The sequence below is a fragment of the Trachemys scripta genome, chromosome 11, assembly GCF_013100865.1.
Source record: "Trachemys scripta elegans isolate TJP31775 chromosome 11, CAS_Tse_1.0, whole genome shotgun sequence".
Classification (NCBI taxonomy): Eukaryota; Metazoa; Chordata; order Testudines; family Emydidae; genus Trachemys; species Trachemys scripta.
In genome coordinates this window covers 969,109-984,377 of record NC_048308.1, presented here as the reverse complement: position 1 = coordinate 984,377, position 15,269 = coordinate 969,109, and the positions used below count along the sequence as shown (strand labels likewise).

The 15,269-nt window shown below is 53.8% G+C and overlaps 1 protein-coding gene across 2 annotated transcripts; it reads right to left on the bottom strand.

Annotated features, from left to right (window-relative positions):
• Window positions 1-2,291: 2,291 nt before the first annotated feature.
• LOC117884894 (sterol 26-hydroxylase, mitochondrial) lies at window positions 2,292-15,046 on the bottom strand. 2 transcript variants are annotated; one of them, XM_034785832.1, is made up of 4 exons: window positions 14,864-15,046; window positions 4,552-4,742; window positions 2,923-3,122; window positions 2,292-2,780 (listed from the first exon to the last, which is right to left on the bottom strand). In XM_034785832.1, the coding sequence occupies exons 1-4, from the start codon at window positions 15,029-15,031 to the stop codon at window positions 2,575-2,577; spliced, it is 765 nt and encodes a 254-aa protein (XP_034641723.1). In that variant the 5' UTR covers window positions 15,032-15,046; the 3' UTR covers window positions 2,292-2,574. The 2 variants fall into 2 exon arrangements, with proteins under 2 accessions (XP_034641723.1, XP_034641725.1); XM_034785834.1 differs by lacking the exon at window positions 14,864-15,046 and adding an exon at window positions 6,911-6,934 and having other exon boundaries at window positions 2,296-2,780.
• Between the last annotated feature and the right edge of the window lie 223 nt (window positions 15,047-15,269).

Below are 15,269 nucleotides of genomic sequence, written 5' to 3'. Positions count from 1 at the left end.
AGCTCAGCGGTTCGTTCCCTCTGCGCGCTGGGGAAGGGGAAGCGGTCGTGTCTGGTTATTTGGGTGTAACACATGAATCCGGAGCTTCTGCTGGCATGCAAATCTGAAATGAGGGGGCAGGGAGAAGCTGCNGCAACTCGGGAACACCCCCAATGGGCACGCCTCTCCCCCAATGGAACGGGGCTCCCCAGAGAGCCCCCTCCCGCATGTGCCAAGAGACGCAGACTCTCGGGCAGAGCATCTCCCTGCCAGGCAAGCCACTGTCAGGGGGGGGTCAGGGTGACAGCCCGCCCAGCCCAGTGCTATAGCACCAGAGACTGGGGCGTGGGGGGATCATGGAGTCCCTCCCTCACAGGGATGGGCCATGAATTCATTACAGGGCCTGGCCGGGAGATTTCACTCTCCCCCCAGCTCCGTGCTGCACACCTCTGCCAGTGGGTACTTGAGGGGCTCCCTGACTGTGGATGGAGCAAGGCAGGGAGGACACCAAGCCCAGGGCAGGATTGAAGCACCCCCTGCCGTAACTCGATGGAAAAGAGGAGACGAAGGGGGGATATGATAGAGGTCTATAAAATCATGAGTGGTGTGGAGAAAGTGAATAAGGAAAAGTTATTTACTTGTTCTCATAATATAAGAACTAGGGGCCACCAAATGAAATGAATGGGCAGCAGGTTTAAAACAAATAAAAGGAAGTTCTTCACACAGCGCACAGTCAACCTGTGGAACTCCTTGCCTGAGGAGGTTGTGAAAGCTAGGACTATAACAGGGTTTAAAAGAGAACTGGATACATTCATGGAGGTTAAGTCCATTAATGGCTATTAGCCAGGATGGGTAAGGAATGGTGCGGCCATTCTTATGTTCTTAGGATGGGATTGAGTGGATCCTTGTTGCCCCCCAGGACTGACAGTGGCAGGGGGCAGGGGGCCTGGGCCGTGCACCCCGGAGCAGATTGGTCTCCCTGTGCGAATTGTCCTGCCGCACATCTGAGCTGCAGCCAATCTCCCTGCAGCCCTCGGTCCCAGGGAGAGGGGCGAGCAGAGACCCCGAAGCAGCAGAATTCGCTCTGGCTGCCTGGGACCCCTCAAGGCCAATGGCTCCGTGTCAGCAACTCCTCCCAGGCCTGACAAACCCGCTCCAGCCAAGCCACCGCTCTCCTGGCGCTCACCCCACAAGAAAGCCGCCCACACACGGGTCGCTAATATCGCTGCAAAACGTACAGACTCCTGCTACCTACGGAGCCGTGCTCAGACGGAAATTCTGTTCCCCAGTGTGGCACATGCCGACGCCTGTCTGCCCCGGCTCCGAAGGCAATTAATCATTGCAAAGCCAACCCCCTGGAAGCCCCATTTACATGGTAAGTCATCAAGAAATAATGGCGGGGGGGCGGGGGGGAGTGAAACCAGCCGCGGAACAAGCAATGGGGGAGGAGTGGCCGTAGCTGTGGGGGCATTGCAAAGGCTGACGGGCCTATCTAAGACAGGCAAAGGGACCCTGGGTTATCCAATCAAAGAGGAGCCCCCTGGAAGTACGTCTACACTGAATTAAAAACCCGCGGCCGGCCTGTGCCAGCCAACTCGGGCCGTGGGGCTGTGTGGATTTCTGGGCTTGGGCTGCAGCCCGAACTCTGGGCCCCTCCTACTTGGCAGGGTCCCAGAGCCCAGAAGTCTTAGCCCGAGCCCTGTGAACCCGAGTGAGCTGGCCCGGGCCAGCCATGGGTGCCCCCCTGCAGTGTAGGGTGAGGGGTGAGAACTCAGATCCTGGGTCTGACTGAAAACCAGCAGCTCTGTCAAAACCTGCTTTGCTGTATAGGACCAGGAACCAGTGTAGACCCAGGCCTGCGATTCACACCCGGAACCTGGTCTGTTTCCATTTCTTATCTGCACTCACGTGTAGCCTTTGCTAATCAACGTCCAGTTGTTCCCCTATAAATATGCTTCACTGCCCATGCTAGTACAAGGACCCAATCCTGGCTAGTGCCCACCCAGCTGCGTGGACCCTGTCTCTCTGCAGAGTGAGTGCAGACGTTGGTGTCTGGCTCGCTGCCCCCCAGGATGGACCCGGCTGTGGGGTCCTGTTCTCTGTACCTACAAGCTCTGTGTTAGACCGTGTTCCTGTCATCTAATAAACCTCTGTGTTACTGGCTGGCTGAGAGTCACGTCTGACTGCGAAGTGGGGGTGCAGAACCCTCTGGCTTCCCCAGGACCCCGCTGGGGCGGACTCGCTGTGGGAAGTGCACGGAGGGGCATATGCTGATTGCTCCCAGGAGAGACCCAGGAGGTGAAACCGTGTGAGCTTCTTGCCCTGAAGACAGTCTGCTCCGAGGGAGAGGAGGCTCCCCAGAGTCCTGACTGGCTTTGTGGGGAGCAGTCCCAGAGCATCGCCGGGGGACTCCGTGATACCTGCGCACAGAGGGCAGGGCTGGGAGATCTGGAAGCCAGGACTTGGTTTCAGGGAGCTGAGCTGCAGCAGGCAAAACTGCTCCCCCCGAAGGGCCAGGGGTGGGGACGCGGCTCCCAGCCCTGGGTACCGTCCCAGCGATGCCAGGGTGGCGCCTGGCCCAGCTCCCCGCCCTGGTCACAGACCGAAGGCGAAGATGGTGTCCCAGCTCGCCAGGTAGCGGTTCCAGAAGGGCAGCAGCTCCCGGCTCCACTGGGGCATGACGGTGGCGAAGATGGAGTTCTTCAGCATGAGGCCGATGGCGTCGATGAAGCGCCGCGTCTCCGCGGGGATCTCCCGCTCCAGGCACCCGATGCGGGTCTCGAAGAGGATGTAGGAGATGCCTGGCGGGAAGGAGAGGAGAGTGGCTGCTCTGGGGCACAGGCCCGGGAAGCAGCACAAGGCTGCAGTAGGTCCGTCTGGATGCACTAGGGGGCAGCACGCAATGGCCCACGGGGACCCCCGAGCCGCCCCCTTGCCACCTACCTTCCAGGGCGAATCTGTAGAGCAGGTTGGCCACGTCCCCCACCAGGACCCCCGAGGGGCTCCCCGCCCTCTCTGCCTGCAGCCGGACCATCAGGTCCGACACCACCTCGTTGATGGCCCCCGCGTACTGCATGGCCTCCGACGGCTTCAGCATCCGCTGGTTGAGAACCTGGCGCAGACGGTACCAGCGTTCCCCTTCCCTGGGGGAGAGGCAGGAGATGGCTTAGCGCCCACCCACGCCGAGGGGCAGCTGGGAGCGGGACGCCAAGCTGCCCCCCCGGTACACGCGGGGCTGGCAGGGAAGAGCCGAGAGATGAAGGGAAGGCCGGGAACTCCCCTGTAACACCGGAGGTCGCTTTTCCTTCCCAAGGTAGAGCCTCCCCCCAGTTCCAGCTGCACCTGCTGTGTGGCCCCCACTTCCCCTCAAGAACCAGCCCTGCACCCGGAGAGCCCCTGCCACAGTGCCAGGAGATGGGGACAACTGTACCAGGGCACTAAACCCCCTGCTCCAGGGCATGACCCAACCACGGACTCTCGGGCATGGAGGGAAACATCCCGCGGGCCGGTTATTCCAGAAGTGCCCACTCGGGGAGGAGTGGGGGGGTGTCCTGGTCAAACCCCAGTGCCTCTGTCCCTCCACCTCCCTGCTGCCCATAACACTGGTCTGACCCAGTCTGGGGTTCTGACCCTCCTCAGCTACGGGCCCTGCGCCCAAGACCACGGAGGCTCGGTCACTAGCGGGACCTAGCCGGCATCACCAGAAATGATCTGTGATGAAAATTTCAAAAGAAACTCCCACGTTTCCCCAGCACCAAAATCTTTCGGCCCAATCCTCGACGTCGCCCCAATTTCCTGCTCTCCGACCAACCATTTAGAAGCAAAACGTTTTTCGGAACCCTGCCTTTCCATGGGAAGGGAAAGCGTCCTGCCGCTCTGTAAGGCCGAGGCGTGGGAGACCGGGTCGCTTGCCCCCCCAAATTAACACATTGGCTCAAAGCTTTTTGTTCCAAAAGAAAATTGCGGAAAATCTGGGCTGGCGCAGTAAAACGTTCACGTCGTGGGGGTTTTTGCAATGGATTTCGATTCGCTAATCACAATCATCACCTGCCTTTTGATGGACAGGCCTTGTAGCCAGCCCAGCGGGAGTTCCCCACAAGGGAAATGACTCACGTGGGGAAAACCAGGTCAGCCGTGACCTGTTAATCCTGCCGTCTCTGTACGGCTTTGGCAGGCCGTGCTGAGCCTTCAGGACGGAGCAAAGGCAAGTGTCCAAATGCAATGCTGCCTGGGTACCAGCACCGCCAGTCAGTCACCCAAGTAATGGCACTACTCTCGCTAGCCCACACGGGAATCACTCCGTTCCCTAGAGCCACGTTTCTCAGCTTGCTGCCTTCCTCAACTGGGCCAGGGAGCTCTCAGGGCCTGGCGCCGGTCCATGGACCAGTCGTGGAGAAACACCGGCCTAGAGGGTCCGAAGGGACCATTAACTCAAGTAGTCTCACCTCCTGCCTACGGCAGGCCAGTCTATCGTACGCAGCTGCTCGGGACGCCAGCCCTGTATTGACCTGGGGGCCCATACGAGGTTTGCATTGCAGCGGCGCTCGGGAACGCCTTGATCATTGGACTCACTCGGTGAACGGGCCGTAGGGCAGCTGCCGGATATCCCGATGCTCCTTCCACAGGGCCATGTCGCTCCTCATGGGGTATTTCCCCTCCTGCCTCAGCAGCTGCTCCAGGATCTCCGGGCTCCCGATGTTCACGTTCTTGTACTTCCCAAAGGTGGATTTCCACATGGGGCCGTAAAGCTTCCGGAACAGCACCTGCAATTCACGACAGCAGGTTGGCCCCGACCGGCCCGCCAGCCCCCCCGGAGGATGTAGCCTTGCATTGCTGGGCTGCCACTTCCAATCCAGCCCCAGGGCGGGAGTGACCAGACACCACAGTGATGGTCGGGGAGCAGAGGGCTTTACCTCCCCATGCTCCAGTGGGACAGCCAGAAACCTCCCTGCAGCCCATGGTAAAATTCAATGTCCCTGGGCACTGGGCTACTTCCCTTCCTGAGAGGTTGCATTTCATTTTGGGAGTGGGGCAGCATATCTGAATGTTACCACCGAGAACCTCAGATTCCACCCTGGCGGACGCTGGGAGATTCCTACCCCGAATCTGCCCTTTGCTGGCAACAACGCCTAGGCGCTCTCCGAGATGGAGGTGACAGGAGAAGGCGGGCTGGCACGAGTCACCTGGCAGCACCCCCAGATGGTCCACCCAAGAGATTTAAAGGAGCTATAGAACAAGGGGCCAAGCTATTAGCAAACCCCCACAACCTCTCACTAAAAAATGGCCCTGGCCCCGGAGACCTGGAAAGCAGCAAATGCTGTCGCTATCGTTTTAAAAGGCTCTTGGGGCGATTGGGGGAATTCCAGTTGATATCTGGCATGTTGGCTGAAAGGAGAATTAAAAACAAAACAACAAAACACCGGAAATCCTGCTTGGAGCAGCTCTGCCCGGCCCAGATCTGCCAAGCCAAGCCGCGCCTCCCTGATCTCTGACCATTTTGGCCGTGAGGAGCAAGGAACGGATAAAGGAGACCAGGTGACACAATGTATCAAGATTCCAAAAGCCTTGGACAAGGTCCCATACAAGTAGCCACAAAAGAAGCGAAATTGTCCTGGAGCGAGAGACAAAGTATTGTCGTGGCACAAAAACAGGCCAGGAGTCAGAGAGCAAATAACAGCATTAAATGGCCCATTTCCATCCCGGCCCCAGGGTACCGGTGGTACCCTTCAGGCTCTGGCCTAGGCCCTGTGTTAATATATTTATTAACAATCTGCACTGGGGCGGGGGTGAATAGTGAGGGAGCACAATTTGCAGATGACATTTAGGTATTTAGGTGAGTCAGGAGCAGAGAGAGCTGATTAAAGGTTCAGAAAAGGGCAACTCAAATGATGAGGGGTTTGGAAGGGGTCCCATATGAGGAGAGATTAAAGAGGCTAGGACTTTTCAGCTTGGAAAAGAGGAGACTAAGGGGGGATATGATAGAGGTCTACAAAACCATGAGTGATGTGGAGAAAGTGAATAAGGAAAAGTTATTTACTTATTCCCATAATATAAGAACTAGGGGTCATCAAATGAAATGAATGGGCAGGAGGGAGTACGGGGTGTGACAGAGGATTGGGATTCTGGCAGGGGGCTCAGGGCAGGGGGTTGGGGTGCAGGCAGGGGGCTCTGGGCAGGGAGTTGGGGTGCAGGAGGGATGCGGGATGCAACAGGGGGCTCAGGGCAGGGGATTGGGGTGCAGGCAGGGGGCTCTGGGCAGGGAGTTGGAGGGCAGGGTGCAGGAGGGCTTCGGGCTCCGGGGTGGCAGTGGCGCACACCGGAGCCAGGGCAGGCTGCCTGCTTCCCTACCTGCCCCAGCTCCGCTCCGCTCTGGGAAGCAGCTGGAACCATGTCCCTGTGGCCCCTGGGGGAGGGGGGACGCAGGGCTCTGCGCGCTGCTTACCGCTCCTCCAGGTACCTCCCCCAAAGCTCCCATTGGCCGTGGTTCCCCGTTCCCAGCCAATGGGAACTGGGGGGGGGGGCGGTGCCTGGAAACCAGGGCAACACACGGAGCCCTCTGCTCCCTCCCCTCCCCCCGGCCGCAGGGACGTGATGCCAGCCGCTTCAGGGAGCGGCGCGGGGCTCGAGGGGGGCAATCCCGCGGGTGTAGTTTGCCCACCCCTGGCCCGAAGGTAGGCCGCGGGGGGGGGGAGCGCGGGCTGCTTGGCGGGCCGCAGGAAATAGCTCTGTGGGCCGCATGCGGCCCGCGGGCCACATGTTTGAGACCCCTGGTCTAAATGAACTGTATCGACTCACGAAAGGGACCTGGGCAGTACTGTAGACCGTGCAATGCAGACCTCTGCTCAGTGCACAGCTGCGGTCAAAAAGGCAACCAAGCGGTTCAGCTGTATAAGGAACGGGAGGGGAATAATTATGGGGAATTCTCTTGTACCATTGTCTAAACCAGCAGGGCAGCCGCACCCGGACACCGCGTGCATCGCATGGCAGAGAACAGAGAGAAAGAGCCAAAGCGATCAGTGGAAGAAGAGATTTCTCCATGGAGAGAGAGACTGGAACAGTCAGGAGAGTTCACCTGGAGCGGGAGTAAGAGGAGACAGGGCTGAGGGTATGAAGTAATGAAGGGCAGAGGTGGCAGATCAGGTGCTGCTGTGGACACTCCCTCGGAACGGAAGAACAAGGAACATTCGTCACCTCAGACCAGTCAGGAAAGCTCTTGTCACGCCAGGCGGATCAGGGCTGTGTGCTCACTGTCGCTAGCCACCATGGAGGTGGAGAGCTTTGCAGGACTTCTGAACCGACCGGAGACTCTTCTCCAGGCAATGAGCACGGCCCCAGTGACGCCTGGCAGGATTCGACAGAGCTCCTCCTGCATCGAGCCCCGAGCCAACCTCTGACTGAGGCAGGTTATTCCAGACTTGTCACTAGGGGGTTCTGGCATCTTGCTCTGAACACTGTCGGAGATGGGGCCCATAACTAGCTGGATCTGGGGGCTGAGCCAATGTGGCAGTGCCTGTGTTCACACTACCGGGTATTATGCTTGGACTGAAGCAGGGAAAGATGGGTTTCAGTGGGAGGCAGGTTCCTAAATACCTTTGAGGGTCTGGGCCACAGTCCCTGACGATCTCACAATCTAGGGCCCCGATCCTATGAATGTGGCCCGCTGAGCCCACTACAGGATCAAGGCCTACGCTGAGTAAAAGCATAAAAAGACCCAACACTGTGCAAAGCAAAGCTAAAGGGCATTTCCCCTCTCGCTGGTTAGTTTGCAGGAGAACGAAGCCTTATTTGGAAATGTGACCGGCAGGCTGTGACCGAGACCCCGCTGGCACAGATAAGGGCACGTCAGTTATCACACCACTGTCTGTTCTCGCTGCTTCATCAGAACAAAGCAAAGTTGCAACATATTCCAAAAACCAGCCTCTCTTCAGGGCTCCCGTGCAGAACGTTTCCCCCCTCTCTGGCTACACTAGCCCTGAGAAGTCAGGATGGACACCTTGCAAATGCCCAGAACAATAATCCTACAGCTACGTCACCGGAGTGGAAGGAAGCCGGTCATCGGCCTAGACATGCACGTATGCGTTTGCCATTCCCCATCAGTTCCACTTCCCCACCTTGAGAATGTTCAGATGGGTTTTCACTTGCTGGGTTTAGTAACCTAGTTGCTGATCACACATTCCTCTGTCCCAGGACTGGCAGCAAACACACTGCGGCCCATGGGGCGTACATCCGCATTTCCAGCGGGGAGCGGTCCTTACTCACAAGCGTGGCTACTGGACTTCTTGCCTGAGGGAGGCCTCCCTGACTGAGCAAAAACTCGCAGGACTGGATGCTTACTGAGTAGGTTCACCCTCTGTGCTAAGCCCTGTTCAAAGGAATTGCACCATTCAGCTCCAACTTGAAAAGCAACCTAGCAACGTCAGTGAATTCAGCAGAAAGGCTGGGAACCTGCTGGGAAGAGGGATTATTTCACTTTGACAAAGAACGCGTAGAATATCTGCTTGGCTGAAAGCCGCACAGGAGGCGGACCGTGTAAAGCCTGACCCTGCTCATTACCGTTGGCGTGGTCTCATTATGTTGCTTGTTCTCAACATAGCAATTGGGATGGCCAGAAATGTCAAGGTCTCGTGCCAGATTCTTATAACTAAGGATACGTCTTCACTACCCGTATCGGCGGGTAGCAATCGATTTATCCGGGATCGATAGATCGCGTCTCGTTAAGACGCGATATATCGATCCCCAAACGCTCTCACCGTCGACTCCGGAACTCCACCAGAGCAAGCGGCGGTAGCGCAGTCGACGGCCGTCGATCCCGCGCCGTCTGGACCCCAGTAATTCGATCCAAGCTACTTCGATTTCAGCTATGCTATTCGTGTAGCAGAAGTTGCATATCTTGGATCGCCCCCCCCCCCCCCCCCAGTGTAGACCAGCCCTCAGTAACTAAGTGCTCTCTATTTATACCTCCATCTGTACATCATGTAGAAATGCACCCAACCTCTTAAGGACTCCTGGCTTTGCCGGGGATGTTGCGAAGGCCAAAACTGTAACTGGGTTAAAAAAAACCCCAAGAGTTAGATAAGTTCATGGAGGATAGGTTCACCAACGGCTATGGTGGCCAGGGAGGCAACCCCACGCTCTGGGCGCCCTTAAACCTCTGACTGGCAGATGCTGGGGCTGGACGACAGGGGATGGATCACTCGATAATCACCCTGTTCTCATCATTTGCTCTGAAGCATCTGGTATCAACCACTGTCAGAAGACAGGATAGTGGGCTAGGTAGACCATTGGTCTGACCCACTATGGACGTTCTTACGATCTTATTAAAAAAATACAACTAAGGAAATTCCCAGGCAAAAAACTTTGTTAAGCTGCAGTTAAAGTTTTGAAAGTGTTAACACGGCTGCTACTCTGAAATCTGATTCCCTTTTCAAGCTCTCTCGCTCACACTCAGACCCCCTCCCCTTTGGAAAGCCTGGAAAGAGACCACCAAATCCTGCATCGTGGCAGGGGGTTAGATTAGGGCAGGGTTCTCTACCGGGGGGACACAGAGATCTTCCAGGAAGTACATCACCTCATCTAGAGATTTGCCTGGTTTTACAACAGGCTACATAGCAAGCACTAGCGAAGTCAGTACAAACGAAAATTCCATACGGACAGTGACTTGTTTTGAGTGCTCCGGACATTATACATGGAAATGTAAGAGCAATATTTATACTCCAATTGATGTATAATTCTATGGTAAAAATGAGCAAGTCAGCCATTTTTCAGGAATAGTGTGCGCTGGGATACAAAATCAGACCCAAAAATACAAACGTGAGCAGGTAGTTTTTAAGTGAGGTGAAACTTGGGGGTACACAAGACAAATCAGCCTCCTGAAAGGGGGACAGTCTAGCAAACCGCTGGACTAGCTGACCCTTGCTGTCCCCTCTAACCCTACGGGCCTAGGACTCTATGAAATGCAAAGTGAGCGTTTCACTTTAAAATAGCAGCACCCATGGGGACACCTGGACATGCAAAGTGCAGGTTGTTCCAGCCGCCTAGTCTCTGTCCACCGAACGGCCAGCTGCAATCCCGGAGACAATCAGCGCCTCAGATAACCAACAACTTCATCACCCCAGTCCAGTTTTCAAGGGCATTGCCAGCTGCTAGCTTTCAGTGTTGCCTGGATCTGCCAAATGAGTCTGACTGCTTCCTGTGTTAGATGTATGAGGAGGCCTTTTTGTTTCAAACAAACACCTGGATTCCCCAGCACCTCCCTACTGTCCCCGGCATCACATGCCCCCTGGGGAAGCACAGAATTGTCATAGACTCTGTTTGTGGGCGGGGTCCCTGGAGCTGCTCTTGTCCACATGCTCGTAGCTGCAATTACCCAGGCAGAGACACGGGGCAGCCTGTCAGGGCTTTGGCATTCAGCAGAGCACAGGAGTTCATAACAGCACGGGCTCGGCCATTCCATTTTGAAGGGGAGTCGGTCAATAGCCATACATACTACTCTACACTACAGATAATGAAACTGAGGCACAGTGCACGGACATGACTGGCTAAAGAGACATAGGACATTCCTCCTTCATCCGCTTCCCACCCAAGTTCCTCTCTGTGAGAAACAGCCCCCTGCCCGGGTGTGCATTTAAGTGAGGAGGACTTTAGCAGCTGCTAAATATTCCAGATAATTCCTGAGAAGGAGAGGTGACTCTTTCTCTCCAGATGGTTATGGGGTTGCCCAGGATGACTGGACACAGAGCAGAACCTGAACCCGATTCCTCTTTGAACTGAAACCAGGAGATCCTGGACTTCATTGATCCCAAGGCCAGAAGGGATCGTTGTGATCAGCTAGTCCAACCTGAGATGTCATCCGAGCCCCAGAACGTCCCTGAATTAATTCCTGTTTGAATCACAGCAGGTGTCTTAGAAACATCCAGTCCTGATTTTAAAATTGCCTGTTACTGAGAACACACCACACCCCTGGGCATGTTACCTTCACTGTCAAAAAGTTACTCATTATTTTCTGTCTGAATTTGTCTAGCTTCATCTTCCAGTCACTGGGTCTTGTTAGACCTTTGTCTACTAGACTGAGGACAGGGGCACCATTTCAGATGGGGGGAGGGAAGGGAGCAACTTTAATCGTGATTCCAGGGGCATCTACTTGGGCATCTGAAAACTCTAGGGTTTTTTTGCAGATAACTTCAAAATGAGCTGACAGGAGCACTGTATCTAATTTCTATACAAAGAAAGAAAATTAAATATTAGACCCACTCAGCTCTAATAGGAACACGTTCTGACATCTTGTGACAAGTCACTTAAGGGACACTGGTTAGATTTAAAATTTTAATGTACATTCTTACCCTTGAATACAACAATTGAAATACTTGTAGAAAAATCTAGATGACTTTCTATCACTTTTTTGCTGTTCACCAAGCTTGGAATAGATCATTTAGCTTTTGGAAACATCCTACTAGGGGAAGGCCCCGTGAGTTTATACTGCACCTGCTTGGGGCTCTATAATTTGTACCCGGCTACAAATTATAGACTAGATAGAAACTGACTTTAAATGGGAGTGAAACTGACACTCTCAAGTCACTGTCACAGAACTGCCAACCCCAAATGTTCAAAAATCATGAGATTGGCTTTAAAATCATGAGCTTGCATAAAATAATAGATTTGGAGTTCTTTTTCTTTTTCTTTGCCTTCTGTTTTTTGAGCCTTGAAGGTGCATATTTTGAAACTTTCTCCACAGCCACGGGGGCTAGACAGTTCATTTTTCTTTAAGGCTCGTAAACACAAAACACTAGAGCGACTGAGTTGCAGTTTTCACAGGAGAACATTTAAAAGCAAACACCAAGAAACTTCCACATTCTAAAAACTGAGAAAAAAATGGAGATGTCTGAGGTAGCTCAGGGCCACTGCAGGCAGGAAAGGAAAATAAACAGGCACGGGAGCTCTGGGCAGCTCCTCCTCTTGAAAGAAAGTGGGAGGGTCAAATCTAGTCGTTAATCCGGTAAAACTTCTATTGCCATCAGCGCCTCCACTCATGCCCCAGTGTCTGGATATGAGTCAGCAGTGTGCCCTTGTTGTCAAGAAGGCTAACGGCATTTTGGGCTGTATAAGTAGGAGCATTGCCAGCAGATCGAGGGACATGATCATTCCCCTCTGTCATAACTATAAAGGGAAGGGTAACAGCCCTCCTGTGTACAATACTATAAAATCCGTCCTGGCCAGAGACTCCAAAATCCTTTTCCCTGTAAAGGGTTAAGAAGCTCGGATAACCTGGTGGACATCTGACCCAAAGGACCAGTAAGGGGACAAGATACTTTCAAATCTTGGTTGGGGGGAAGGCTTTTGTTTGTGCTCTTTATTTTGGGGGTTGTTCGCTCTTGGGACTGAGAGGGACCAGACATCAATCCGTGCTCTCCAAATCTTCTGAACGAGTCTCTCATTATTTCAAACTTGTAAGTAACAGCCAGGCAAGGCATGTTAGGTTTATCTTTGTTTTCTCAACTTGTAAATGTACCTTTTGCTAGAGTGTTTATCTCTGTTTGCTGTAACTTTGAACTTAAGGCTACAGGAGGTTCCTCTGGGCTCTTTGAATCTGATTACCCTGTAAAGTTATTTTCCATCCTGATTTTACAGAGATGATTTTTACCTTTCTTTCTTTAATTAAAAGCCTTCTTTTTAAGAACCTGATTGATTTTTCCTTGTTTTAAGATCCAAGGGGGTTGGATCTGGACTCACTGGGATTGGTGGGGGGAAAGGAGGGGGAATGGTTAATTTCTCCTTGTTTTAAGAGCCAAGGGTTTGGATCGGTGTTCACCAGGCAATTGGTGGAGAAGTCTCTCAAGACTACCCAGGGAAGGGAGTTAGCACTCGGGAGTGGTGGCAGCAAAACCAGATCTAAGCTGGTAGTTAAGTTTAGAGCTTCTCATGCAGGTCCCCACATCTATACCCTAAAGTTCAGAGTGGGGAAGGAACCTTGACACCCTCTATTCAGCACTGGTTAGGCCTCATCTAGTGTACTGTGTCCAGTTTTGGGCCCCACACTACAAGAAGGATGTGGAAAAATTGGAAAGAGTCCAGTGGAGGGCAACAAAAATGATTAGGGGTCTGGAGCACATGACTTATGAGGAGAGGCTGAGGGAACTGGGCTTGTTTAGTCTGCAGAAGAGAAGAACGAGGGGGGATTTGATAGCTGCTTTCAACTACCTGAAAGGGGGATCCAAAGAAGCTGAATCTAAACTGTTTTCAGTGGTATGAGATGACAGAACAAGGAGTGATGGTCTCAAGTTGCAGTGGGGGAGGTCTAGGTTGGATATTAGGAAAAACTTTTTCACTAGGAGGGTGGTGAAACACTGGAATGGGTTACCTAGGGAGGTGGTGGAATCTCCTTCCTTAGAGGTTTTTAAGGTCCGGCTTGACAAAGCCCTGGCTGGGATGATTTAGTTGGGATTTGGTCCTGCTTTGAGCAGGGGGTTGGACTAGATACCTCCTGAGGTCCCTTCCAACCCTGATAGTCTATGATTCTGTGATTCTAAACATCACAGTGACCATGTGAGAACATGTGTGGTCAATAACTCTATACTTCATCCTTAAATATCTGAGCCGTTTTATCCAGGGCTACACATCGGCTCGGGAACTACATGTTCTGGCCTATTCTGAACAGCGCTGAGCACACAGATGGTGCCCAGTGAATAACACAAATCCTGACAATCATCGTCGGCGTTCTGGACTCGGGATGCAGTTTCTGTTCTTTGTTCTGGAACTGGTGTGATGCAGCTGAAACCCTACAAATCTGAGGCATAAACACACCGGATACTCATCCGACACTGTCTCATGCCTTCCTTTTCTCCAGCTCAGAACAAAAACATGACAAAACAAAATGGGTTTCAGTTAAAAACTAAAACTGCCCAGCAGGCATTGCTGCACAGCCCAGCCTGGGGCAGAACCGGCCAGGCCTTGGGGGGTGAGTGCTCGCCTCTCACCTGACTCTCCTTCTCTTTCTTTCTTCAGCCTTCCTGACCTCTGTGCTGCTTTTCATCCTGCCAGCCAGGGATCATTCTCAATCGCCTGGGACCGTTTGCTGGAGTCTCAGAGAACTGGCCACCTTGCCTTTGCTCCCATCGATCAGAGCATGCAGCAGAGAGAGAGGCTGGTGCAGTGGATCGGGAACTGGCCCTGAGAGACGTGGGTTCTACTCCCCCCAGGGACTGTCTGACCTCAGGCCAGTGCCTTAGGGACAGAGTCTCAAAGGTTTTTAGGCACCCAAAGATGCAGCTCGGCATCTAGTGGGGGTTACAAAGCACCGAACCGTCCAGGCACTTTTACAGGCTGTCATGGAGTGTGGGAGGGAGACAGGGCCCTGCACCCCCGGCTTCCTGCGATTCACCATGACTCTCAGCCAGCCAGTAAAGCAGAAGGTTTGTTCAGACGACAGGAACACAGTCCAAGACAGGTCTTGCAGGCACAGACAACAGGAAACCCTCAAATAGGTCCATCTTGGGGTCCCAAGGGCACCACAGCCCTGTTGAGGGGTCAGAGCCCCATCTGGGCTCCCCTCCATTACACCAGCCAGCTCCTGCCAACTCCCTCCAGCGTCTCTCACTCAGGAGCCGGGGGAGGCTGCCCCAGCCTTTGTCCAGTTTCCCGGGCAGAGGTGTCACCTGGCCCCATCCCCCTCCTGGGTTCTCAGGTTACATGTTCAGGTATCTTCCCTCAAGGCCAGTCTCCCAGCCCCAATGCAGCCAGTCCCAGCCAAACTCCCCTGCCACCCGCCCAGCTCCATACTCCCCGCTCAGCATTTAAAGACCCCACTAAGAACAGTCCCAGTTTGTCACACAGGCTCAGTTCATGGCTGCCGCATCCTTAATTTAATCCCCAGCCTTTCCTATGGACTCACCCTGCCTCTGTTTATAAACAAAATGTGACTCCCTGCCCCAGGGGCACCAGCTGGCAGCGGCACCTCTCCTGCAGTCAGCGCTCCGCCTGGGAGCTGCCACCTGTACAAAACTCGGCGGGGGGCACAGGAGAAAAAAAGAAGCACAATTGTTAAGTATTTGTTCCCCATGTAGGTACTTAAAGGCTGTGATCAAGTCCACTCTTAACATTCTCCTTGTTAAACTAAATAGGTGGCGTGTCCCTCTAGAAAGCAGGTTTTCGGAGGGCTTGTCTACACTCAATTAACAGCGCTGCAACGTTCTCTCTCAGGGGTGTGAAAAAACACCCCCCTGAGCGCAGCGAGCTGCAGCGCTGGAAAGCGTCACTGTAACCAGTTCCCCAGCGCTGGGGGCCGCTAAAGCGCTTTA

Excerpts from the sequence above, each read along its gene's own strand:
- LOC117884894 (XM_034785832.1), bottom strand. The coding sequence starts at position 15,031 with ATGGGGAACAAATACTTAACAATTGTGCTTCTTTTTTTCTCCTGTGCC. Across the intron at positions 4,743-14,863 it reads TGTTTATAAACAGAGGCAGG|GTGCTGTTCCGGAAGCTTTA; the intron begins GTGAGTCCATAG and ends CGTGAATTGCAG. Across the intron at positions 2,781-2,922 it reads CTACAGATTCGCCCTGGAAG|GCATCTCCTACATCCTCTTC; the intron begins GTAGGTGGCAAG and ends CCTTCCCGCCAG.